At 32.4% G+C, this 24,752-nt stretch overlaps 3 protein-coding genes across 3 annotated transcripts; all 3 read left to right on the top strand.

The window, feature by feature from the left end:
• Positions 1–2,520: 2,520 nt before the first annotated feature.
• Positions 2,521–9,336, top strand: LOC114288415 (iron-sulfur assembly protein IscA-like 2, mitochondrial). Its single transcript, XM_028231917.2, has 4 exons — positions 2,521–2,951; positions 3,913–4,043; positions 4,613–4,721; positions 8,727–9,336. The coding sequence occupies exons 1-4, from the start codon at positions 2,772–2,774 to the stop codon at positions 8,787–8,789; spliced, it is 483 nt and encodes a 160-aa protein (XP_028087718.2). The 5' UTR covers positions 2,521–2,771; the 3' UTR covers positions 8,790–9,336.
• A 4,537-nt stretch (positions 9,337–13,873) lies between these two features.
• LOC145821436 (protein FAR1-RELATED SEQUENCE 5-like) lies at positions 13,874–14,461 on the top strand. Its single transcript, XM_082917958.1, has one exon. The coding sequence runs from the start codon at positions 13,874–13,876 to the stop codon at positions 14,459–14,461; it is 588 nt and encodes a 195-aa protein (XP_082774084.1).
• A 313-nt stretch (positions 14,462–14,774) lies between these two features.
• Positions 14,775–15,581, top strand: LOC145821435 (protein FAR1-RELATED SEQUENCE 5-like). The gene has a single exon (XM_082917957.1). It carries the CDS (start codon positions 14,775–14,777, stop codon positions 15,579–15,581), a length of 807 nt encoding a protein of 268 aa, XP_082774083.1.
• Positions 15,582–24,752: the final 9,171 nt, after the last annotated feature.

The following is a 24,752-nucleotide window of genomic DNA, read 5'->3' as shown; positions in this document are numbered from 1 at the left end:
TAATTTACCCAATGAGGGCAAAATTGGTATTTAAAAAAATTAAATTATTGAGGGAGAATCTGTAATGAAACTTTAAACCTCATGAAGGGAGATGCAATTTCTAAAAGGTGAGGGGGAACTATAATAAACATAAACCTTAGGAGGTGTCAATGTAATTTACCCTTTTAAATATATATATATATATATTACATTTTTTAAATCTAAAAAATCTAATATATTTACAAAGTAAATTTGTTTTTTTTTTTTCCTTCTTAAATTTGCTAAAAAAATTTGATTTTGTATTTTTAATTTTATGAACAAGCCATCCAAACAGAATTAGTTTCTTTTAACTTTGTAACAAAAATATTGCTTATTTAATTCTTCTCAAAAGAGAACATGAATATATATTATCTTGATTTTTAAGTCTTAGAGCATCAGCATCAGTATCTTTAAAATAACAAAAAGTTAAAATATAACTAATAAATCATCAAATTCTCCCTCTATCAACCTCAGCAAATTTTTGTTAAATTAACTTTTTGTTCAATTTGCTACAGTAACTCGTCTAATGAAGCGAGGAACTGTTCGTTGCTACAACATGCGATTTGGTATAACCGGACGTCCGCCCGGAAGTCCAGCAAGTCAATCGGTCAACGACAAATATATATATATATATATATATATATATATTTTTCTTTTGTAAAACCTAAGAATTAATTGTTTAGTTGATAGGTCATCAATTTAATTATAAAAAAAAGAATAACAAATATTTTAATAGGATTGAGTTAAAATAGAGAGTTTGATGCAGTGGATGACTAGCTAAAATAAGAAAATGGTTTTTTAAGTTATAATTTGACTCAAAATTTGTTAAAACTGATGCGGATGCTCTTACTACTACGCTATATAACTTCCCTTTCTAATATCCCCTATTACGGATTGTTAAAAAATAAAAATAAAAATAAATTATGTTAATGTCATTCAAACTCTATTTGGTTTTAGATTTTTCAAAAATAGTTTTTAAGTTTCAATATATATTTTGATTTTTAGTAATTTTTTAGATATTTTAATCAAATTTTATTAATTTTTAATTCACTTAATTTAAATACACTTAAAAAGTATAAAATTTGTTAACAAAACCTTTAAAAATACAAAAACTAGTACATTTTTATATTTTTTGTATGTATTGAATTTTTTATATTTTTTCATACATATTTTATTTTGTTAGTATATTTAAATTATATACATCTACAAAATAATTTAAAAAATTGACCCAAGTATTAAAAAAAATGCACTAGAGACAACAAAATACAAAATACTCAAAAATTCAAAAAATATTTTTAAAAACTCAAATCAAATTGAGTGATTTTAGGGAAACTATAGCAAAATTACAAAGTGATGTTTTGAGAAGTTGATAAAAAGTTAATTTTTAAATTTTTTGACTTTTTTAATAAAAAATTAGATTGTTTTAAATAAAAAATCTAATTTTTTTAATTTAAAAAGTTAAAAAATCAAAAAATTAATTTTTTACTATTGATCCCAAAATGACCTAAAAACGTTTTTTTTTGGGGGGGGGGGGTTTTAAAAGAGAGAATAATATTCCAACCAAAAAAGAGAGAATAATATTCCAACTATTGGACCCAAAATGACCTAAAACGTTTTTTTTTGGGGGGGTGTTTAAAAAAGAGAGAATAATATTCCAACTAAAAAAGAGAGAATAATATTCCAACTAATAATATTCTAACTATTGGACCCAAAATGACCTAAAAACGTTGGGGTAAAAAAGAGAGAATAATATTCCAACTAAACGTTGGGAGGTTCTATTTACACACACACATTCCTCTTTTTACACATCTTTCTTAATTCACACACCAAAAAAAAAAAAAAAAAAAACAATTTACTCAACACACACAATTTTATTCCAGGTATACACATGCACACACTCTCAATTCACACACCTTTTTCCACACCAGCCAACAACGATCAAACCCTAATCCTAACCCTAGGCAGCAACCACCTTGCCGACGGCGACGCAGCACCGGCGACCTCCCCTCTCTCTCTCTCTCCTCTCAGTCGCGAAAAGGAAGGCGACGACGACTCACAGACGAACGGCAACGGCGGCTCGCAGACGAAAGGGGGTTCGGATGTTGATGGTCGAACCAGTGTGCTTTGTTCGGATGGTGATAGTCGAACCAAATTCATTGGTTCGATGGTTGATTTCCGAACGGAGGCGATTCGTTCGACACTGGTAGTCCGAACGGAGGCGATTCCACAATGCCCAACGTGGTGGAGAAGAGAAGTGGGAAGGCAATGGGTTCGCAAATGAAAGGGAGTTGCAGTGGTGAAGGAAAGGGTAACGGCGGTGATGGAGGAAAAGAGAGGCAGCGACCATGGAGGATGATGGTTAGGGTTAGGATTAGGGTTAGGTTTTTGGACTGAAAGAGGCAGGGGTTGGGAGAGAAGAGGAAGGTTATTTTGATAATTTCATTTTGGGACTGAAATGTAATAAAAAAAATTTATTAAGTGTGTGTAAAGAGGGTAAATGGCGTGTGCAAATAGAGGCTCCCCTAAACGTTGGGGTAAACGTGGATGGTGTAGAGCGGTTCGCGTGTTTGGCAGACGAAGAACAAATCTAAAAGGCGGAGAAACTTTTCTAAAGAAACTTTTCTTCGAACACCGTAAAAACACCGCCTTCGAGTCGATCGATTCGAAGGCTGTTTTCAAAATTCACTGCCTATACATAATCAATCATACATTCAAACTCATATCTACATATATATACAATGATTTGAATAGCCATGTCTTCGTCGTCGATATCGTTGATACATCGACTCACTCCATTTTTCGTAGCTCGAATTCGACAAAATCACAGACTCCTGAGCTCTTCTTCTTCTTCTGCGCTTCCCGAATTTCAATCACCATCTTCATCTCCATCTCCATCTCTCGATGCTGTTCACATGACTGACAATTGCGTCCGGGTACTCTCTCTGAAGACGTGACTTCTGAGCAGCTCTTCTTTTTTTGCTTTTTTCTTTTTCTTGATTTCAGTTTTTCTCATTTTTTTTATTTGGAAATTTCAATTACTTGTTTGATTAATACAGTCAAATATGCATATGCAGCAGAGATAGAGATAGTTTGATTTATTTTTGTCATAGATTTCTCATTTTTTTGAGATGCGAGAGACGAGTTGTGGTTGTGCTTGCAAAATTTGGTAGAAATGCATGTTATTGTGGAGTAAAGACCAAGGATTTGTGTGCGCGTGTGTGTGTGTGAGAGAGAGAGAGAGAGAGAGAGAACACCTGTAAATTGTAATGGAATTGCAGAGGGGATTTAATTGTAGTTTGGATGATTTTATGTTGATGAAAAAGCTTAGGGGAAATTACCTTATCAGTGGTACTATCATAAAATTATTATACAATCATGAAAAAGTTTATAACTTTAGTTATTAATGCGTATAAAGGTTACCACTTATCTGTAATCTATCTATCTATACTATTATAAAGTGAACAGAAACTTTGGTATCCTGAAGCTTTACTCTCCTCATGTCATGTGGCAGTATTTTTTATTTTTTAAAAAAAAGTTAAACAAAGAGATGGGCAAGGCTTGAACTCATGACCATGGGTTTAAGTACGAGAACTCATACCACTTAAGCTAAGTACACATTACAATATTAATTTCATTATTATTTTTTTTTATTTCTACTTATTTAAATTGCACACACATCGTGTGTGCCACCCACTAGTTTTTTTAAAAGCTTACACTGAATTGAAATTTTCCCAAAATTTTATCCTTATGCTCTTTATTTTTTTATTTTTTGTTGTTGTTGCTTCTTTGTTTTGTGATTTGTACTGGAAATTCAAGTCCTTGAGCTTGTACTGTTTAGATGAGACTTTTGAGATGCATTCAATAGAGCTTACTTTATAAGTATATATCTTGCAGAAAATGAAAGAGCTGCAAACTGATGAAGCCTCACGAAAGGAAAATATGCTACGGTTGAGCATAGAGGCTGGTGGATGCTCTGGGTTCCAGTATAACTTCTCTCTCGATGACAAAACCAACGCAGATGACAGGTTTTCCCTCAGCTTTCTACTCAAAACGATTCTTGTATTTGTCTTCTAAGATGTGTGCTTCTATTAGGTTTGCAAATGAACCGAGCCAAGCTTAATATCCTCCAAGCTCAGCTAATCAAAATTTGAGAGAGCTTGAACTCAGCTCAAATTGAGCTAGAGAATGAAATCAGTGTCTCATGTTGTCATTTCCCAGTCGATGCGAGCTTAGTTATCAATTGAAACAGATTTTACACAAAAATGCCAAACATAAAATGTAATATAGATATAATCTCCTATGAATTATTATGACACATGAAAGTATGAAACAAAGAGCCATATATCTTATAATACATCCTTGGCATCAGATCATAGTCGTGAACCATTCGAACCGTGCTTGGGCTTGCTTTGGCTTGTCTTGTTTATGAAATGAGTGCAACGTAAGACCTTGAGATTTGTTTGTTTGCTACTCACTACCAAGCCGATTGTAAGCTGTGCATGAACTTCTCAATCCATTTGCAATTAAGTATATACCTTGCAATTTTTATGCTTTTCTCTTTTGTCACATATTAATTATTCTCCAATGCATATAGACTTTTCGAGAGGGATGGAGTTAAATTGGTGGTCGATAAAATTTCATTTGACTTTGTAAAAGGTTCAAGTGTTGATTATGTTGAGGAGTTGATCCGCTCCGGTTTCCAGGTATGCTTACCTTAACTTGTTTGCTGTGCATGTTTTATTGTTTATGGTTGTCATCGTATCAACAATGCTTGTCTGCATTGTATATCATCACTTTAATTGTTCTGAATACTCACTTAGTAGGGGTTGATTGTGTTTGAAATGTTCTTATATGTATGATTATGTTATGAAAGTTCATAGAGTTGAATAGGTGCAACTTAATCTCTGGTATGGTGGAACTTATTAGCATCTAGGACAATGTAACATGGGCATGAGGATAGGCTCTTAGAAGGTTTTGCATCCTATTTTCAGTTTATCAGCCGCTACAGTACCTTAACTGTAGACATGGATAATTACATATATGAGAACTCTGCCATGGTTACTAAAACCTACTGGAAAAAGGGGCCAATTGTATGTTGATTTTAAACCTTGTTCGGTGGATTTACCTTTCTTTTGAGAATTGATTATGTGGTAAATATTAAATTTTTAGCCTTCTATTAATGAAGCAATAGAAATATTAGGCCTGACAGGTTATCAAGTGTAGGATATTCATTATGCAAGGGGCAGTTATACTCTTGGTTTGGTGATCACATAGCTCATAGTGTTATTGATGCCAAGAATAAAACATGTTATCTGGTGAACCGATTGAGATTTGATTTTGTAGCTGTATAATATTATCATCACCAGGAAAACCACTATGGCAGGTAGCTATTAGCATTTAAGTATAGATTTATTTAACAATTAACATAAATTAAGTACAATAGAGAAATGGATATTATTGATGTGTCTATATTAAACACCTCTGAAAATTGCTTACTGTTATTGTGATTAAATGGAAGTTATAAGCTGGTTTTTATATGAGAGACGAGCGCTGAGGATCTCTACATAGGAAGTTAGAGGTTTGCCCTGAAATTTTTCATCCAAGTTAAAGGTGCCAAAAGTACTATAGGAAGGCCCAAAAGGACCAAAAGTTGAAGCCATTAAAAGAGACTTTATATTTAAGCTAGTATTTGGCTTTATATAACCCAAACCAAACCAAGTCAAGCCCTAAGTCCCATCAAATGGTGGTGGTGGTTGGTTGATAATCCTTTTCTTTCTAAAAGTCCCCCACCTTAACTTTTACCAATAAATGCTTCTTCCTTTGCTTGGTTTAAAACTACTTGCGAAGAATGGCATGGATCGGCAGGAAATACCATTCCGGCACATATGAGGCGGGGTGGGCATTGGATTAGCAGGTATATAATTGCCAAGAGACTTTGATTCCCATAATGGTAGGCTTCCCCCCTCTTGGTAAAAACTCATAATGAGTATAGAATTTAAAAAAGAAATAGATGATTCTGAGTTTAGACACAGTTAACTAATCATAAATTGTAGAAAAAGAGGGATAAATTTGGAATTTAATTACACATAAACCGCTTTCATGACAAAATATGGTTTTTCCTATGTTTTTGCACAAAACAAAAAGCCAAGTTTACTTGATAAGTGTACATGAATCCTTACTTTTCTGTACTTCCCTCTATTCTCTTGTGAAACAAACTAATGAGAGGTTAATTTCCATCACTTTCTAGCGCCCCTTGCTAAACAAACAAAAATGGTGTGTTTTGTATTACATTAATCAGAGGCTTTGTTTAAAGCATAAACCAGATCATCAGTTTGTTTATATACCATGATCTACCACTTGATTTCTTGTAAGAGGCTGCAAATTATCTTTTTGGTTCGTTGGAAATAGAATTTTTAGGTATTTTTTTTCTTTTCTTTTTTTCCTTCTCCATCTTACATTTATAAATAAGGAGATTTTCTATATGAAGGATAAAAGGTGGAAATGGGGAGAGAACATGATAGTGTTGATCTTTGCTGAAGTGGTTGAAAATGGGAGGTCCATTATTTGGCGAGTATCACCCCTTTGTGAGCTAAACCTCAGTACTACTTACAAGTGGAAGCAAGTACAGTTGGGTTTCTTAATGTTTGAAGAACCTCAAGAGAAGTTAATGTAATAACAATTGGCAAGAAATTGTTGTTACATTAAAACATATGCCACAAATTGTTGTTACATTAAGCCAGTCCAAATACAATATGAGATCTTGCTTATATGATTTACAACACAATATAAGTCTTGAGAGAATAACCATTTGAAAAAGTACTATCCTTGTGTGTGTGTGTGTGTGTGTGAGAGAGAGAGAGAGAGAGAGAGAGAGAACTTGGATAAACGGCAGGGTTGATTCACCCTTGCCATAAAATAGCATATGTAATCTAAAGGGTGACTTGGATTGCTTAATACCCTTTTTGGGATTGGTACACTTTTTGAAGCAAGGGTGTAAAATGGCAAGCGAGAATTTCTGAAGTTTTCTTTGTTTTCATTTGTTGCTTATTAATTGTCATTTCAGATAAAATCTATTCTCTTAAATTTCAGCAAAACCAGAAGTTGCATTTCTTCATATTTATGCAGTTCATAAAAATTAAATTTAAAAAAAGAAAAGAAAAAGAAAATAAACAATCAATGCAGCTTGTAGTACATGTTTTGAGATTAAACTATCTAAATCAGTTCAACCAAACATGATCCAACAGTTTTTTGGGCAACTTGTATTGTTGTTCTTTTCGGTCTGATATTGTCTACTGATCTTAAGTAGCGTATCAAAGGTGCATAATCAAACTTTGCAGTTAAAATTATGATGTTAGTGTGATCTACATTCATCTGATGGCCCAATCAGGAGCATCTCTAATAGCAAATGCTATAATTTCCCAATGAATAGTAGAAAATGGCAAAATTATAGCAATGGTGCTCCAATGGTCAGATGTTATTTTGGCATCCGGCTGGTCGTCTGAACACTGCAGTTTCTATGTTTGGTTCTGCAAAAATGGCGGGAGAGAGAGGAGGAAGGGAGGAAGGGAGGGAGGGATGTTTTGTTGGGAGAAAGGCTGGGAGGTTTTGCCTGATGAGTTGGCAGTTATGGCAGCTATCAAAACTTGTGTCAAATTTAACACAAGCTTTGGCATTTGCCAAATTTGGCAACTGTCATAACCAACCATTGGAGCACACTTTTTATCTCTAGCTGCCAAATTATGGCAATAGCAGCTCTAATGGCAAACCATTGGAGATGCTCTAAGTAACCATCTCATAGACCGCTTATGTATATGTCACAGCCATTGAAAACCGGAATTAATGGGCAGTTGCCAGATCAACTGTTGCTTGTGTCTGCTATTGGGCAGACTTAAGAAGGGTCCAAGGGTTATTATTATTATTTTTACTTATAAGATTGTGACCAGCAACCCAAGTGCCTCCCTACACTCCCATTTGCAGCGTTCTTCTTACTAGTTAGAGCTTTTTTGCAATACATTAAATTTTATTATTTTGGTTCAACTTGCATAGTATCTAGGACCTTCTTTGTCTGGTGATTTGTGTTATAAATGATTTGATTTGCTAAAATTAGAAATTTTGATTTGTAATTATTTGTACCAAATTAGAAATCTTAATGCGTTGAAATTTGGGGTTTTTATGTGATGATTTGTACTAAAATTAGAAAGTTTGATTTGTTGTGATTTTTACCTCAACATTAATCTCACCAATTGCAAGTTTGCAACCGCTACTATTTAGAGGGTATTGTCAACTAATATTGTGAATAATCGGTTGCAAAACCGAATGGATGATCAATTGATGAACAATAACTTGGTTTATATATAAAGAGATATTTTTTATGGAAAGTTTTCAAAATATAAATACTTGTCAGTGACACTTATAAAAGTTTACACTAATTTTTTTTGTAATGAATATTTAAGTTTTTTGCTTAATATTAGCTCAAAAATAATTAGTCTCATAGTTATTGATTATATAAATCAATTTTTTGGCTCCGCCACCGCTACTGAAGATTGCTCATTACATGTTATTTAGCTTGATTCTCCATTCCATATTATCTCACCTCAAACAATGAAGTGGTCCAAAGAGCAATAGTTTGACAATTATTTTTTAAAAATTGCCTCGATTTTAAACTCTATTGCACGTGCCGCAGTGTTAAAATTCTGTTTACTGTGCAGGTAGCTGATAATCCAAGTGCAGTGGGTGGTTGCAGCTGTAAAAGTTCTTTCATGGTGAAATAGTAGTTTCTGTGGTACGAATACCAAATACCTTCTCTGTTTATCAGCACTATGAAGGGATCATCAATAGTTGGCTTTAATGGGGCACATGCTTAGATTTCTTCTATTATTAAGAAGGAAAATGCTATACAAACTAATAAAATTTTCCCACTAACCTATGTCTCCTGCAATAAATAAACTTTGAAAACTGAATCCCTTCGATAATATGACAGATGTCACATCAGTGAATAAGAAAATTTTGTAAGATTCGTTAGTTTGTATAGTATTACTCAATTAGAAGATTTGTTCCTTCAATTTTCCATTATTACTACATTTCCTGGTACAACGTGTAACCCATTTTCCCCCCTATGTCTCCTGTGTGTTGATGGAGAAAATTTGGTGAGATTTGTTGTATGGTTAAAAGGATATTTGAAACTATGTTATTTTTTATTTTCATTTTTTTTGGAGGTTAGTCTCAGAAAATAAGGACTTGATGCATTGTGATTGATGTAAACAGATTCTCTTTTTACTCCTATGGATTCATTTTCCTTTGAGAGGATTTGCAAATCAACTCTGTTTTTGCAGTCAGGAGTTTGCTTTTTTGGTGGTTTTTTGTTTTTTGTTTTTTTGTGGTTATTTTAGTTTTTTTATTTTTGTAAAGAACTTTATACTTTTACGTTGTGTTTGATTGAGAGATTTACGGAGGGATTTGAAAAGAAAAAAAAAATGTGTGTGAAATTGGATGAAATATATGTATATTTTATTCACATTTCATATATCTTTTCCATTTCTCTTTTTAAATTACTTCTCAAATTTCTCAACCAAATACAAAATTAAGTTCTACATAAAATATATATATATATATATATTATGAGATTGCTTGGCAAGAGTTTTTTGGGCTATTTTAGCTATAAGAGACAAAATAGGTTATTTTAGTTACAATAAACAAAATATCACATTCAATCCACAATTATTATATTATTCTCTTACAAAAAAAGCCAAAAAAGTCAAGAAGCTGAAAAGTTCTTCCTAAATCAAGCTTTTTAACTCTTGTCTTATTCTCTTACAAAAAAAGCCAAAAAAATCAAGAAGCTGAAAAGTTCTTCCTAAATCAAGCTTTTTAACTCAAGTTAAAATGGAAAAGGGGTGACTGCTGTACAGCAGGCACTGCTGTGCTTATTCCACCCATAGTTTTGCTTTTTTTTTTTTTTAATATAATTTTTCTTTTGTTTTTTTTTTTATTTATTAGTGTGTGTTGTATGCATGGCACACCCTGCTGTGCTTAAGCACAACAGGCACCCCTTGTCCGGTTAAAATAGTCAAAAAAAAAAAAAAAAAATTAGAAAGTTTTTAAACGGCGGCTCTATTGGTTTTGGATATGAAAAATGCATTGCCGATAGGATGACCAATAGAATGAAGATGTGAACAAATCTAAGCAACTCAAACCAAAGATCTTATGAAAAGTTTTGTAATGGTGGTTTAAACTTCAAAACACAATCTATCAAGGTGGTTTAAGAGTGAAAAACTACTATTACATGATTATTGTATCAAAAATTATTGCAGAAAATCTCAAGTCCTTAAATGAAACACTTTTCTGACACATAATTTTCAGAGGCCAAGAACCTTTCTCTGTCTTGTCATTCTCACATTTTTATTTATTTATTTTTAAAGAATATTTTAACATATTTTCGTCTTTCTTTTTTGTCTTTTATTTCATTGTTTATTTATTTATTTATTTATTCCTGGACAGCTCATTAGAGTTGTATGGCAGAAGTTCTAATTAGAGCTCTGCAGCAGCTTTCTTATTCCATGATATAAAAATTGTAGTAGGCTAACGATACTTTGATTCTAGCCTGTCACTACAATTTTAGGTTTGACATTTCTTCAAAAAGATAAAAAAATAAAAAAAGTTACTCAAAAAGTTAAAAAGTTATCACTATTTACCAAAAAAAATATTAAAAAATTAATTTTTCACACATCCATACAACTCAGCAATCATGTATATTGTACGGCTGTGCAGCGTTTGTTAAGAAAAGTAGCACAATTTGGGTGTACTTTTCACACATTGTTGTTCGGCCCGTAGGGGCCATTACGGGTTCCGTTTTGATAATATGAACCGTTCAATGTATAGAACTCGTCGAGTACTATATGTTTATAAAAAATCAAATTGATCGGATATCGATAACTACATGATCACATCAGTTTTATATAAAAAAAAATGGATGGTATTATAATTAACGATTGAAAAAAAACAAATCTGATCAGATAGTTATCGACATCTGATCAACGTAATTTTTTATAGGCATATAGTACTCGACGAGTTCTACACAGGGACCCGTGATGGCCCCCATAGGCCAAACAAAACCATTTAGTACAATACCCGAAAAGTAGCCAATCATTTATTACCATCAATTCAACCCCTCAGATTGTACGGCTGTACAACACATATTTCTAATATTCTCCTACACACTTCTTTATATAATTTTTTATTACATATTTTTTCATAAAAAGTCAAAAAGTTAACCCAAACATTCATATTTTTTCCTCAACTTTTTGGTCCAAAAAGACAAAAAGTGCACTTATTTAGGACACCCCAAACAACCTAATTTCGCTTGTTTTGCGTAAAACATTTTTGTATAATTTTCTCAAAAATGACTTATTTTTAATATTTTCGTAAGTTAATTTTTACGAAATTGACTCAATCATTATTTTTTAAGCATATAGTCTTTTTAAATAAATATCTTAACTCATTAAAAAATCATAAATGATATTTTATTAAATCAAAATTTCTCTTTTGAGTAATAAAATATTTTTGTTTCAAATGTCAACTAAATGTCGTAAAATAAAAATAAAAAAATATTTTTATGTAAAACATATTACGTCGAAACAAATAGAGCCTAATGTTTAAATCTTAAATTTTTCAAAAAAAATTAAAATTATTTATAAGTACTTACTTTTTTAGATTTTATCCAAAAAATATAATTTTTTGAAAATTATTTATCCATTTATACTTTCTTCTCATTCAACACAAGCAAGAAAAATAATAACATAGTAACTTTTTTCACTTAATTTCCTTTCTATACCTTTTTCTCCGCAAATCTAAATTCAAATATACCCGTTAAAGATTAACACAAATGCTTTCCTTAGGTCTCGTTTGGCAAGTATTTTTTTTAGTCAAAAAATTAAAAAGTCATTAAAAAAAAAAGTCAACAATCTATTTCAAAAAGTCAAAGATTTACTTTTCTCTTTACTTTTAACACATTTTTTCTTAAAAAATTAAAAAGTCATCCCAAACATACTAATTTTTTTATATCATATTTTAACCAAAATATCAAAAAATTATTAAAAAAACATGTTCCCAAACAAGGCCTTAGTGTCAGCAATGTGAACAAAAGTAAATAGACTAGGCCTATTTTGGCATACGAGTTAAAAGTTAATTTTTTGACTTTTAAATTTTTTTAAATTGCATCATCTCTTTATTTTTTTGGGGGGTGATTATTTAGTATTCTAAGAGTATGCACACATAATGCTCCATAAGGTTTTGATTGGTAGAGAGGGATAGGGTCCACAATTTATGTTGAAGATGAGGAACAACATAGGACTAAGTAATTGGCAATTAGTTTGGAGTATGGCCTCGTGATATTCCAAGATTATTGAATAATTTTTGTTTTTTTGCATATTTTTTCACAAAAAAAAAAAGTCAAAAAATTAATTTTTAATCAACTTACTCATTCAATAATCTCCTAGTGAATAATCATTCAATTACAATAGTGATAGCTATTTTTATTATTTTTCTAATAAACTAAAAAAATAAACATTCTAATAAAATGATCATTTCATCTCAAATCAATCAAATACTACCTAAAGGGTTAAATCAATGCCTCACTAGTGCTCAATAAAGCTCAAACCAAGCTATCTATATGTCTCATTTAGAAAAATAGTTGAGAGCACCAAAAGTGGTGCTCTAATATCACCATTAATGATGTGACAGTGGGCTATGTGGATTCATCTCATCTCCAGCGCTTTACCGTCCAGCTTCCTTCAGCCATTCCACCAGATGGAGATGCGTGGTGACAACGGATTTGACGGGCGAGAAAAGAGCCACGTCTGTGAAGCTCAAGAAACAAACAAAACGACGCCAAGTTCTATTGTTTTGGCCAGATGGAGGTATGTAATGGAAAGTTTATTTATTTATTTATTTTGAATTACATATCCAGAGTCAGATCCCTTCTCCCGCCTTTTTCATAAATTCAGAACCCAATCCCCGATTCCCTCTCTCTCTTTCTCAGAACCGAGTCCCCTATGTATGATTCAGTTTTTTTTTTCCATTTATAATCGATCGACGGTAGAAGGCTTCGCCATCCCTGGACTCCATCATTTGAAAATCTTCGTTTACCCAAACAATTGTAGACACCAAAGGTTAGATTTGTAGTATTTTATTTTTCGTCTTTTTTTTTTGGGAGGGGTTTCAAATCCATTCCGAGTGTATGATGAAATGCCTCAATGAATCATGGACTTGCAAACATGGATGTGAAAATCTGGAAGTCAGATGCTCATTTATATATGTTTGCTAGTCTGTTTGAGAACCCACCTAAAATCTAGAAACAATAGTTTCATGCTCATATATATATGTTCATTTATAAATGAGCATATATAAATCTCATTTATATATTTCACTGAACAGATTAGCAATAGTCTGTCTTTTTGAGAACTCATTAATATATACTCATTTATAGATGATGCTCATAAATCTGGTAATTTTAGAGAACCCACCTAAAATCTAGTATGTATATGATGCTCTTATTTCACTGAACAGATTTTTTTCACTCTTAAGCAGAAACAAATTTGTCATATCAATCAAGGTTAGGCTTTTAGATACTTCTGTAAAGTTTTTCTATTGATTTAGGAGAAGACAATCATTTTTCCACAAATCAAATATTTAGAAAAAGAAAAAATTGATTTTGTAGATAGTATGAAACAGAACATTAATGTGCAAAACAGAGCCTCAATATCATTTAAGAGCATTAAACCATGTACTGCTTTCACATATTTCTTAGATAAAAAATCATGTTTACTTTTTTGCATTTTAGGTATTGGATATATCAAAAATGGATGATTTAACAATTGTTACCCAAATAGATGTTCATGGCGAGGATGATACACAATGTAAATCCATATTAGGTATGGAATTTGACTCTGAACAATCAGCTTATGAATTTTATAATTCTTATGGAGGAAGAGTTGGATTTAGTATTAGAAAAGAATATGCTCACAAAAGTAAGACCGGTGAAATTACTTCAAGGACATTTGTTTGTTCTAAGGAGGGTCTTAGAAAATCTGATAAAAGAGATTCTGCTGTAAGGATTCCTAGGGAGAAGACAAGGACCGGTTGTGGTGCTTTGTTGAGCATTAAATTAATTAGGCAAATTGGGAAGTATAGAGTTATCAATTTTGTAGAAACACACAACCATTCTCTTGTAGTAAGTGCATGTGCTCATATGCTTCCTTCCCAAAGAAAAATTTCCACCTCTCAATATATTGAAATAGATTTAGTAGATGATTGTGGAATACCTCTTAGGTCATCCTATGAGTTAATGGGTAGAGAGGCAGGTGGAAAGGAATGTGTTGGGTTTTTGAAAAAAAGATCAAGAGAATTATTTAAGAACAAAAAGACAAAGAATGTTGGAATTTGGTGAAGCATGGAGCATATTGAAGTATTTTCAAGATCAGACGGTACAAAATCCTTTATTCTTTCATTCTGTGCAGTTGGATATTGAAGAGCAAATAACAAATATTTTTTGGGCAGATGCTAGAATGATAATTGACTACGGTCGATTTGGGGATGTTGTAACATTTAACACAACATACAAGATTAATAGAGAGAGCCGACCTTTTGTTATTTTCGTTGGCTTCAATAACCACTGAGAGACCATTGTTTTTGGAGTTGCATTGATGTATGATGAAACAACCGATTCGTTTATATGGTTGTTTGAAACGTTTTTAGAGGCAATGTCAAATAAACATCCAAAAACTATTTTCACAGATCAGGATGCAGCAATGGCTAAGGCTATTTCATATGTGATGCCTAACACATATCATAGGCTATGCACATGGCATATGATGCAAAATGCTGTAAAACATATGAGTGGCATTTTTAGCGGTCCTGGTGGGGTAAGAAGTGTTTTGGGAAAGTTTATAGATGAGTATGAGGAGGAAGATGAATTTTTTGCAGCTTGGAATGCTATGTTAGATGAGTTTGCTGTTCGTGATAATTCATGGGTGCAAAACATTTTTCATTTAAGGAAAAAATGGGTTAGGGCATATGTTAGGTGGACATGGTCAGCAGGGATGAAGAGCACACAACTTAGTGAGAGCTTAAATGCTGATTTGAAAGAGCACTTGAGATCAGATTACAATTTGATTCAATTTTTCACTCACTTCAAAATAGTGCTTAATGAGAAACGATATAAGGAATATGAAGCTGAGTATGCATTGTCATATAAGTTGCCTAGGATAAACGTCCAAGTTCTGATGTTGATTCAGGCAGGAGATGTTTACACAAAGACTATCTTTGAAAAATTTCAAGATGAATATGTTGGTTCACTTGAGTTATACGTAGCAAATTGTGTTCACAAGGGTGCTTGTTTGGTTTATATTGTCAAAGCATATCGACAATCTACAATGCGTGAAGTGAAGAAAGACAAAGATGGTAATTTGTCTTGTTCTTGTAGGTTGTTTGAGATAAAAGGAATATTGTGTAGTCATGTTATTAAGGTTCTTAAAGATGAAATGATCATAATGGCTAATATATCCTGAAAAGGTGGACCAAATTAGCCAGAGCTAAAATTTTCCAAGATTACAAAGGGCGCGACATTCAAGCTGACCCTAAGTTGGAACAGAGTAGTAGATACAAGTCATTGTGCTCCCTTTTTACTATGATTTCATCCTAGGCATTTGAATTGGAAGAAACATATGAAGATTGTGTTCAGGAAGGGCAAAAATTGCTTGCATTTGTTCAAAATAAGTTGTGTAGACGTTGTAAGTATTAATAATACATGTAACCATGATAATAATACGAAATTAAACTTAACAGGATCTTGAATTTAATACAACTCAAGAATAAAACGAACATACCTTTGTCAACCATTGAATTAGAGAAGTTGAGAAAATACCCCCAATAGTTGAACCTTGAATTCTTGGCTCACCTTCTTCTCTCTGTCTCTCTTAATTAGGATGACTATAAAACTTAAAGTGATGGAAAAATACTCATAATACGAAAGGGGAGTCACCCATTCTTATATAGAGGAGAGAAGAGGGCCAAATAAACTCTATCAGAAGAATTCCTAATCCATCAAGGTTTCTTTCTTATCTTAGAAGAGTGATTATATTAAAATTCTAATTACTGAACTTTATACATAATATTGGCTTTATCTAATTGTGGAGTCCAAATAAATAAAACATGTAAAAATATGTAGGCTATTGGGCCACACTAGAAAATAATTCCAACATTCTCCCACTTGGCCCATTAAGCCGATTATGATGCAATTATGAGTTTTTCCAAAATGCAACTTATAAAAAATTTTGACTCATTGGATTCCACACTAAAAACTTTAACACGTGATCACGAATTTTAAAAATAGCCAATAAGTTCAGATATATTAGAAACTATAATACTGTGATTACTTCAGATCACCAATGCGAGTCATAGTGGTTATATAACATTTATGTCATATTTCCTTCTATGCACTACACCATTGATAACCTTCACCAACCCAGTCCTTTATCGGGATATATAATTATTTTCCTGAAAGGCCCCTGTAATTTGTCATGTTAAGACATTCCCTGTTTATTAATATTCAAATTAATGTGTACACACACTTTTAGAAACAGAAAAAATAGAAACAAAATTATTATTGCGCAAATAGTGTCAAATAAAAATAAGGACTCACGATTAACCATACACATCAAGGGTTTTGCTTAAATGACCCATCCTGATAACATGCTCTTTATTTGTCTTTGGTGGCAATCCCTTTGTCAATGGATCAGTAATCATAAGAGAGGTGCTTAAGTTTTCAATTAACTCTTGTGGTTTCTGGACTCTTTCTCTAACGACTAAGTACTTGACTTCCATGTGTTTGGAACCACTAGAGTACTTTCCATTCATAGAGAAGAAAACTGCTGCGATATTGTCACAATATATCTTCAACGGCCTGGCAATTGAGTCAACAACACCAAGTCTTGAGATGAAATTTCACAACCATAAAGCATGATTTGTAGCCTCAAAGCATATGGAATGTCCTTCATTTGTTTTCTTTCCAAGTCATTCCTTGAATACTGTTTTTCACTTAATTTATCACCCTTCGTGATGGGTGCATCACCGGCTGAACAAAATTGCATATTGAATCTCTTCAAAACACGATCAATATATCCTTTTTGAGATAGTTCTAGCAATCCTCGAGATCGATCCCTAAAGATCTCTATGCCAATAACATAGTTTGCCTCACCCATATCAATCATTTTAAAGTTCTTGGAGAGATATTCCTTGGTTTCATGCAATAAGCCAAGGTCATTACTAGCTAACCAAATGTCATCCACATATAGCACCAAAATAATAAACTTGCTCCCACTAACCTTCAGATATATGCACTGATCAACTGCATTTTCCTTAAATCTGAAAAAGATAATGGTATCATTAAACCTTAAATACCATTGCTTGAAAGCTTGTTTAAGGCCATATATGAATTTCTATAATTTGTAAGCTAAATGTTCTTTACCTTTCTTTGCAAATCATTCTGGCTGCTCCATATAAATTTCTTCATCCAAATTCCCATTTTAAAAAACAGTTTTCACATTCATTTGATGCTACTCTAAGTCATAATGAGCTACCAATGCTAGGATGATTCTAAGCGAGTCCTTCTTAGATACCAGAGAGAAGGTCTCTGTATAGTCTATGCCTTCTTTTTGAGTAAAACCCTTGGCAACAAGTCTAGCTTTAAATCGTTCGATATTGCCTTTTGCGTCACGCTTGGTCTTGAAGACCCATTTACACCCGACCTTTTGGCAGTTATTAGGCAATTCGATGATATCCCAAACACTATTCTGTTCTATGGATTTTAACTCTTTATTTATAGCATTGACCTATTTAGAAGAATCATCACTATTCATGGCTTGTGAAAATGAGACTGGATTTTTGTTAATCCCAATATCAAAATCAGATTCCTGTAGATACACCATGTAATCATCTGGAATGGCAAGCTTTCTTTCCCTCTGAGATCTTCTCAGAACTGCCGATTGTGGTGGTTCGACAATATTTTCAATGGTGGTATCTTCATGAAGTGGTGAAACATGAGGTGGTGAAAGATTTTTATTATGTTGTTCGTTTCCCTCAGCCTATGGAAAAGTCTGAGGTACAACAATTTTTTGATAAGGGTCAAATGTTGGGACATCCACCCTAATTTTTCTTGAAATTCACCACTCGTGTTTTCTCACTCCCACTAATTTCACCATTCTCTAGGAATCTAGCATTATCAATCACCACTATCCTCGTACTGTGATTAGGATAATAGAATTTGTACCCTTTAGACTTGTCTGGATAACCAATGAAATATCCAGATATTGTTCTTGAGTCCAACTTTTTCTCTTGTGGGTTGAAGATTCTTGCCTCTGTTGGACAACCCCAAATATGTAAGTGTCTTAAATTAGGTTTCCTACTAGTCCATAACTCAAAAGGAGTTGTTGGGACCGCCTTACTAGGAACTCTATTTAAGATATACATTGCATTCTTTAAAGCTTCACCCCACATTGAAATAGGTACAATTGAGTAACTTAACATACTCCTAACCATATGTTTAAGTGTACGATTACGCCTTTCAGCAACTCCATTTTGTTGTGGCGTACCAAGCATTGTATATTGAGCACAAATTTCTTTCTTTTCTAAGAATTTGCCAAATGGGCCACGATTTTGGCCTGACTCATCATATTTACCATAATACTCACCAACCCTGTTTGATCTCACTATTTTTAACATTTCTATCTAATTGTCTCTTGACTTCAGTTATGTACACCTTAAGGATGTCAACAGCCTGAGACTTTTTATGAATTAGATACACATATCCATAACGTGAGAAGTCATCTATAAATGTGATAAAATATTTTTCACCACTAAGACATGGGATGTTGAGTGGCTCGCAAATATCTATATGAATTATCTCAAGAAGCTCATTACTTCTTGTGGCACCTTTCTTGGTGTGTTTGGTTTGCTTTCCTTTAATTCAATCAACACATATCTCAAAATCAGTGAAGTCTAGGTTTTCCAAAATCCCATTCTTCACCAATTTTTCAATTCTATTTCTAGAGATATTCCCCAACCGTCTATGCCACAAGATTAAGGATTTTTCATTAATTAGACCACGTTTTAAACCAATATTCGAATGCAGAGTTACTAATGATTGTGCAAACTGATGATTTAAGGTAATTTTATATAAACCATAACATAAATTACTGGAACCAATTGTTATTGAATTAAACATTAAATTGAGTTTTCCACAACTAAATAAAACTGAATATCCAACACGATCTAATTTGGATAACGAAACTAAATTCCTAGAAATTGAAGGAATATAAAAAGTGTCTTCTAGATCCATCTGATGAACCCGTCTCTAAGATCAGTCGGTAGGTTCCTACAGCTACGACTTCAGCTTTGAGACAGATCCCTATATAGACAAATCTTTCATTTTTCTTCGGTTTCCTGGTTAAGAGGTACCCCTGTATGTCATTTGTAATGTGGATCGTGGCCCCAGAGTCAATCCACCAAGTATTAGAAGATACTTCAGCAAGATTTGAATCATAACAAACAAAAGAAAATTTCTTACATTTCTTTTTGAACCAAGCCTTTCACTTGCTGCAGTCTTTCTTCACATGTCCCTTTTTGCCACAAAAGTAGCACTTGACAGTGAAACCATTCTGAGCCTGATTTTTTTCCCCAGGTTCATTCTTTTTCTTTGGTGGATTTTTCTTTGATTTTACAAACTTACCCATCTTTTTCTTTATAGCTCCATGAGTTACAGCCAATGCAGTTTGACGGCCTTCCTTCCTCAACCTCACTTCCTCCTGAACACACATATTAGTCAGCTCATTCAAACTCCACTTATCTTTATTGGTGTTATAGTGAATTTTGAATGTACCGAACTGTGATGGAAGTGAGTTGAGAATAAACTACATGAGGAAAGTTTCATCAATCTGCATCCCTAAAGTTTTAAGTTTTGTAACTTTGTCGCCATATTGAGGATGTGATCCTAAACTCCTCGGTGGCCATTATATTTCATTGTTGTTAATTCAACCATAATAGTGCCAGCAAGTGGTTTGTCGATCTTTAACAGCCTTTAACCAAATTTTACTTTAAGCGTTAGGGTAACGTCACTAAAGAGTCCTTTGGTCAATAACCAAGTAAGATCTCAAGAAGGTCGGAGAAGTCAATATAGCCTTCCTTCTAAGTCCAACCACCTTAGATACCAAGCTATCTTTTTGACAGATCTTAAGAGGTATTAACACAAGATCTCATAAGTAACACGGAAAAAGGCATAAACAATATACATATTAAAGCTTTGAGAATTATGATGAACTATTGATATCACATAAGTCTTTCCTTTGGGCAAAACTTAGGTATATCTATTGTCCACTCGTCAAGAATCACTTATGTAGGTCTAAAGTAATTTATGTAATTTTTCAGCTAGTCATGTTACCTTTGGGTATTCAATTCTAATCTGTCAAATTACATAAGTTACATTATCTTACCCAGTTTATAATTATTTGAAAGTGACACTCCTTTGGGCTAGTCTTAATCTCCTAATTATAACTGCAATTGAGAATATTATCAACCTTAATGTTACCCTTTTAACAATTCTTTTATGTAGTTATATATTCATAAGTTTTACAAATTTAGGCCACTTTGGCGGCTACTAAATTAGTAAATCCTATGAATACGGAATTAACTAACAATATTCTCTATTCATTAATTTGAGTTATTTAATTATCACTAATTCAATCACTATTTAATGATTTCTAGAATTTCTTTTATGTGATTGCAATTACCAATATGATAATAATAATAACTCTAGACAAACATGAATATATATATATATATATATATATATATATATAATATGACAATTATGAATATCTCATATAATGGTCAATAAGAATTACACCTAATATGAATTAACCACTTCAATATTTAATAATTAATGCCATAAAATTATATCATGATATCAATTTTAGATCATGAAAATATATAAATATTAATAATAAAGTGTACATAATCAAACAAGATAAAACCATAATTTTTTGACGTAATACAATCAAATATTTATTTAATAGACTGAATGATTCAACGAATTCTAAAATCACTTTTAATCCAATAATTTGTAATCAATTTTGATGTACCAAGTCAACCAAAATTGGTAGCAAAATCAGTTGGATTGTGCAGTGACTAAGTAACGGCCTAAGTCAAATTTTTTATCGTGGCTTGTTTTTAAAAAAAAAAAAACTTGTCCAATTCTCTAATAAGAGGCAAGGTGTTAACTTTAAATTTAACCAACCAACCTATATGGCAGATAAGTGGACTATTATCATGCAAACTTTAAAGTCATGGCTATGTATATGCTTATTGTAAAGGGTTATGGAGAGCATGTTAATAGCATAACAAAAATCAAAAAGGTGTATTACACGTTTGATCAATACAAACAAATTGAGATAATATTTCAAAGTCAATACTTTTAATAAAACCAAGGTACCGTTTATTAATAGCAATATCATAAATATATTATTATTCCAAGGTGTATTGATTCACAAAACTAAAACTCTGATACCACATGTAAGTATTAATAATACATGTAACCATGATAATAATGCGAAATTAAACTTAACAAGATCTTGAATTCAATACAAATCAAGAATAAAACAAACATACCTTTGTCAGCCATTGAATTAGAGAAGTTGAGAAAATACCCCTAATAGTTGAACCTTGAATTCTTGGCTCACCGTCCTCTCTCTGTCTCTCTTAATTAGGATGACTATAAAACTTAAAGTGATGGAAAAATACTCATGATATGAAAGGGGAGCCACCCATTCTTATATAGAGGAGAGAAGAGGGCCAAATAAACTCTATCAGAAGAATTCCTAATCCATCAAGGTTTCTTTCTTATCTTAGAAGAATGATTATATTAAAATTCTGATTACTGAACTTTATATATAATATTGGCTTTATCTAATTGTGGAGTCCAAATAAATAGAACATGTAAAAATATGTAGGCTATTGGGCCACACTAGAAAATAAATCCAACATACGTATCACCAATGGACCACTAAACTTAAATGATGCTAGCTCTACAAGGAAAACGAATGAGGGCAGTGAAAATGTCATTCAAGCGAAGGGACTGAAGAAAAGGATTGACCCCATTCGTGGAAGGCGACAATTAAAAGTAGCTTGGAAAAGGCATTGGAGACTTCAAGAAAGAAAAAGTAACGCGTTCAGGTATTATTTAAAAAAAAAAAAAATTATGATCTTTACATTCTTTAAATTTTTCAATTTATGTTACTTGGTTTCATCTAAGTTCTTATCTTGATAGGATGTACAAACATCTTCAAATATGCTCCCATGTATGATGCCACCATATGCTCAAATACCAACTTCAATGCAGGTAATACTTAATTTTTTGTGTTCTTATCTTTACATTTTTAAATTTATTCGAGTTCTTTTCAAGAAATTTCAATTTCTAGGATGTACATATATCTTCGAATATACTCCCACATATGAGGCAACCATTAGCTGAAGTACCAAATTCAATGCCTTGGACATGGAATGGAGAGCCTCAATATGCCAACTTCCGAGCCTTACTTCAACGATTTGCTTTGCTTAACTTATCACAATGCTCGACTAGCACACTTTACAATCAGGTATGTAACATGAATTATGGTGGATATCCTTCAATTCTATGCTTTGAACTCATTCTGATTATGCTTTTTACTTCATAGGTTCCCAATCTAAACATTATTCGGAATTCCCCTACACCAATATATCTAGAAATTCTTGGAGACCGATGAAGATTGTTGCAAGTGAAAGATTTTTGTTAACATTAAATTTGGAAATGTTTATTGCCAATTTAAATTGTGAATATTTCTATTGCTATATGGTCCATTGAATCATAGAGGTGATTTTTTTTGGGTATGAAATTTTATTTTTTGGATAATGAAGAATATCTCGCAAGAGTTGATTTTGTAGATATTGTTGTTGATAGGCATATTTGATGAGGTGGGTATGAGATTGTTTACAAGGACGTATTGCAAGACAACACTAATGTGGTTGAGTTGAATTCACTGAGATTGTGCAATTGGATTGTTTACAAGGGTGTGATGTTTACAAGGATGTATTGATGAGCATTAATGTCTGAATATATGGCTTCTAGATTTTGAAACTGTCACCATCATGTTTTATAAATTATGGTTGCTTTTGTGCTGTTTCATAGAGTTCCCTTTAACTTCAGTCTAATATGCTGCAATTAATGTAGGAAAACAAGAAAAGGAAATCTGATCTCAAAGAGTCTTTGTATAAACATCTCCTGCCTGATGTTCAAAGATAGTCTTTGTGTAAACTATCTTTGAAGACTACTAGTGAAATCTGATTTTTTATAAAATAGATTGGCTTGACTAAGGGAACATCAGATTTCAAATACTATGATTTGTTACACAAAGACTATCTTTATAGAAGCCAATCACTCTATTAGCTGAACATCATTTGTTATGTAATTGATTCAGGCAGGGAACATTAGAAAGCCAATCTCTTTGCACTCCTTGGAACTCTCAAGAAAAGGAAGAAAAAAAAAAAAAATTTGGTCTGACTGGACGTCCGGCCGGTCAACCGGCGGTCAACTAATTTTTTTTTTTTTTTAAAAAAAATTAACTTGTTGGGATTTTTTTTTTTTTTGGCTTAAAATTTAATTTTGGGTTTGAAATTTTTTATTAAATTAAATCATTTACTATTTTATTTATTATAAGTGTTGAATCATCCTGTTAGTCACCTTCCGTTAACCCAAAACGATTAATTTCGGTATCGTTTTGTCAACTCAGCAACTACATAGATGTGGCCTCCTTGGTGCCTTCAGATCTGCCAGACGCCACGCGTCTCCATCTAATGAAATGGCTGGAGGAAGCTGGACTGAAGAGTGCCGAAGAGGAGGGAGATCCGGGCTATGCCTTTTTTTTTTTTAGCATTCCAAATACATTAGTGCTATTAGTGATCTTTTTTTTAGTGGTATAAATCATTATTGTTTCATTTAATAGCAAGCCATGTTCTAGCAAGGCATTTGTATGTTGAAAGCTAATGATAAAAAAATAAAAGCTAAAAGTATCATTTTTTTGTTTCTCAATTTTCAATTTTCAGTTTTATCTAATTTATTGTTTAAAAAAAACATTTAATTTATTTAAATTATTTCTCACTCATAAGTGGAATACAAAAATTACATCAAACACTTTGGTATAGATTTTCAAAATAAAAAAGCCATTATCTATGTAGAAGGCAAGGATGCATTAAAATATGAGCAATTCATATAAAAAACAAAGTAAAGAAAACACCTGCAGTAAATCCTTCATTTGATGAACTTTTAAAATATAACTCCACACTCACTTTTGAGTATAATACTTGTTTAGCATTTTTAAAAATTAATTTCACATCCACTTTTAAAAACTCTTTCCAAGGCCAGAAAATTTGAGCTAACTGGTCGTCCTATCGATCGTCCGGCCAGTTGACCGAAACTTTGTTCGTTTTTTTTTTTTTTTTTTGCACCTATTATTTTTATATTACAAAAAAAAATATTTGTGAAATTTTTTTTAAAAATTTTATGAATTTTGAATACTAGAATTTTGAATTATGTCTGATTATAAGTTATAAATTTTTGTATCAAATATCATGTCACATCACTCAATTTAAAACTC

Source organism: Camellia sinensis, chromosome 3, assembly GCF_055761805.1.
Source record: "Camellia sinensis isolate YWXY chromosome 3, ASM5576180v1, whole genome shotgun sequence".
Taxonomy (NCBI): Eukaryota; Viridiplantae; Streptophyta; class Magnoliopsida; order Ericales; family Theaceae; genus Camellia; species Camellia sinensis.
The sequence above is the reverse complement of the archived record's forward strand: the minus strand, read 5'-3'. Positions and strand labels throughout refer to the sequence as shown.

Excerpts from the sequence above, each read along its gene's own strand:
- LOC145821435 (XM_082917957.1), top strand. The coding sequence starts at position 14,775 with ATGTCAAATAAACATCCAAAAACTATTTTCACAGATCAGGATGCAGCA.
- LOC145821436 (XM_082917958.1), top strand. The coding sequence starts at position 13,874 with ATGGATGATTTAACAATTGTTACCCAAATAGATGTTCATGGCGAGGAT.
- LOC114288415 (XM_028231917.2), top strand. The coding sequence starts at position 2,772 with ATGTCTTCGTCGTCGATATCGTTGATACATCGACTCACTCCATTTTTC. Across the intron at positions 4,044-4,612 it reads AAAACCAACGCAGATGACAG|ACTTTTCGAGAGGGATGGAG; the intron begins GTTTTCCCTCAG and ends CAATGCATATAG. Across the intron at positions 4,722-8,726 it reads TGATCCGCTCCGGTTTCCAG|GTAGCTGATAATCCAAGTGC; the intron begins GTATGCTTACCT and ends TTTACTGTGCAG.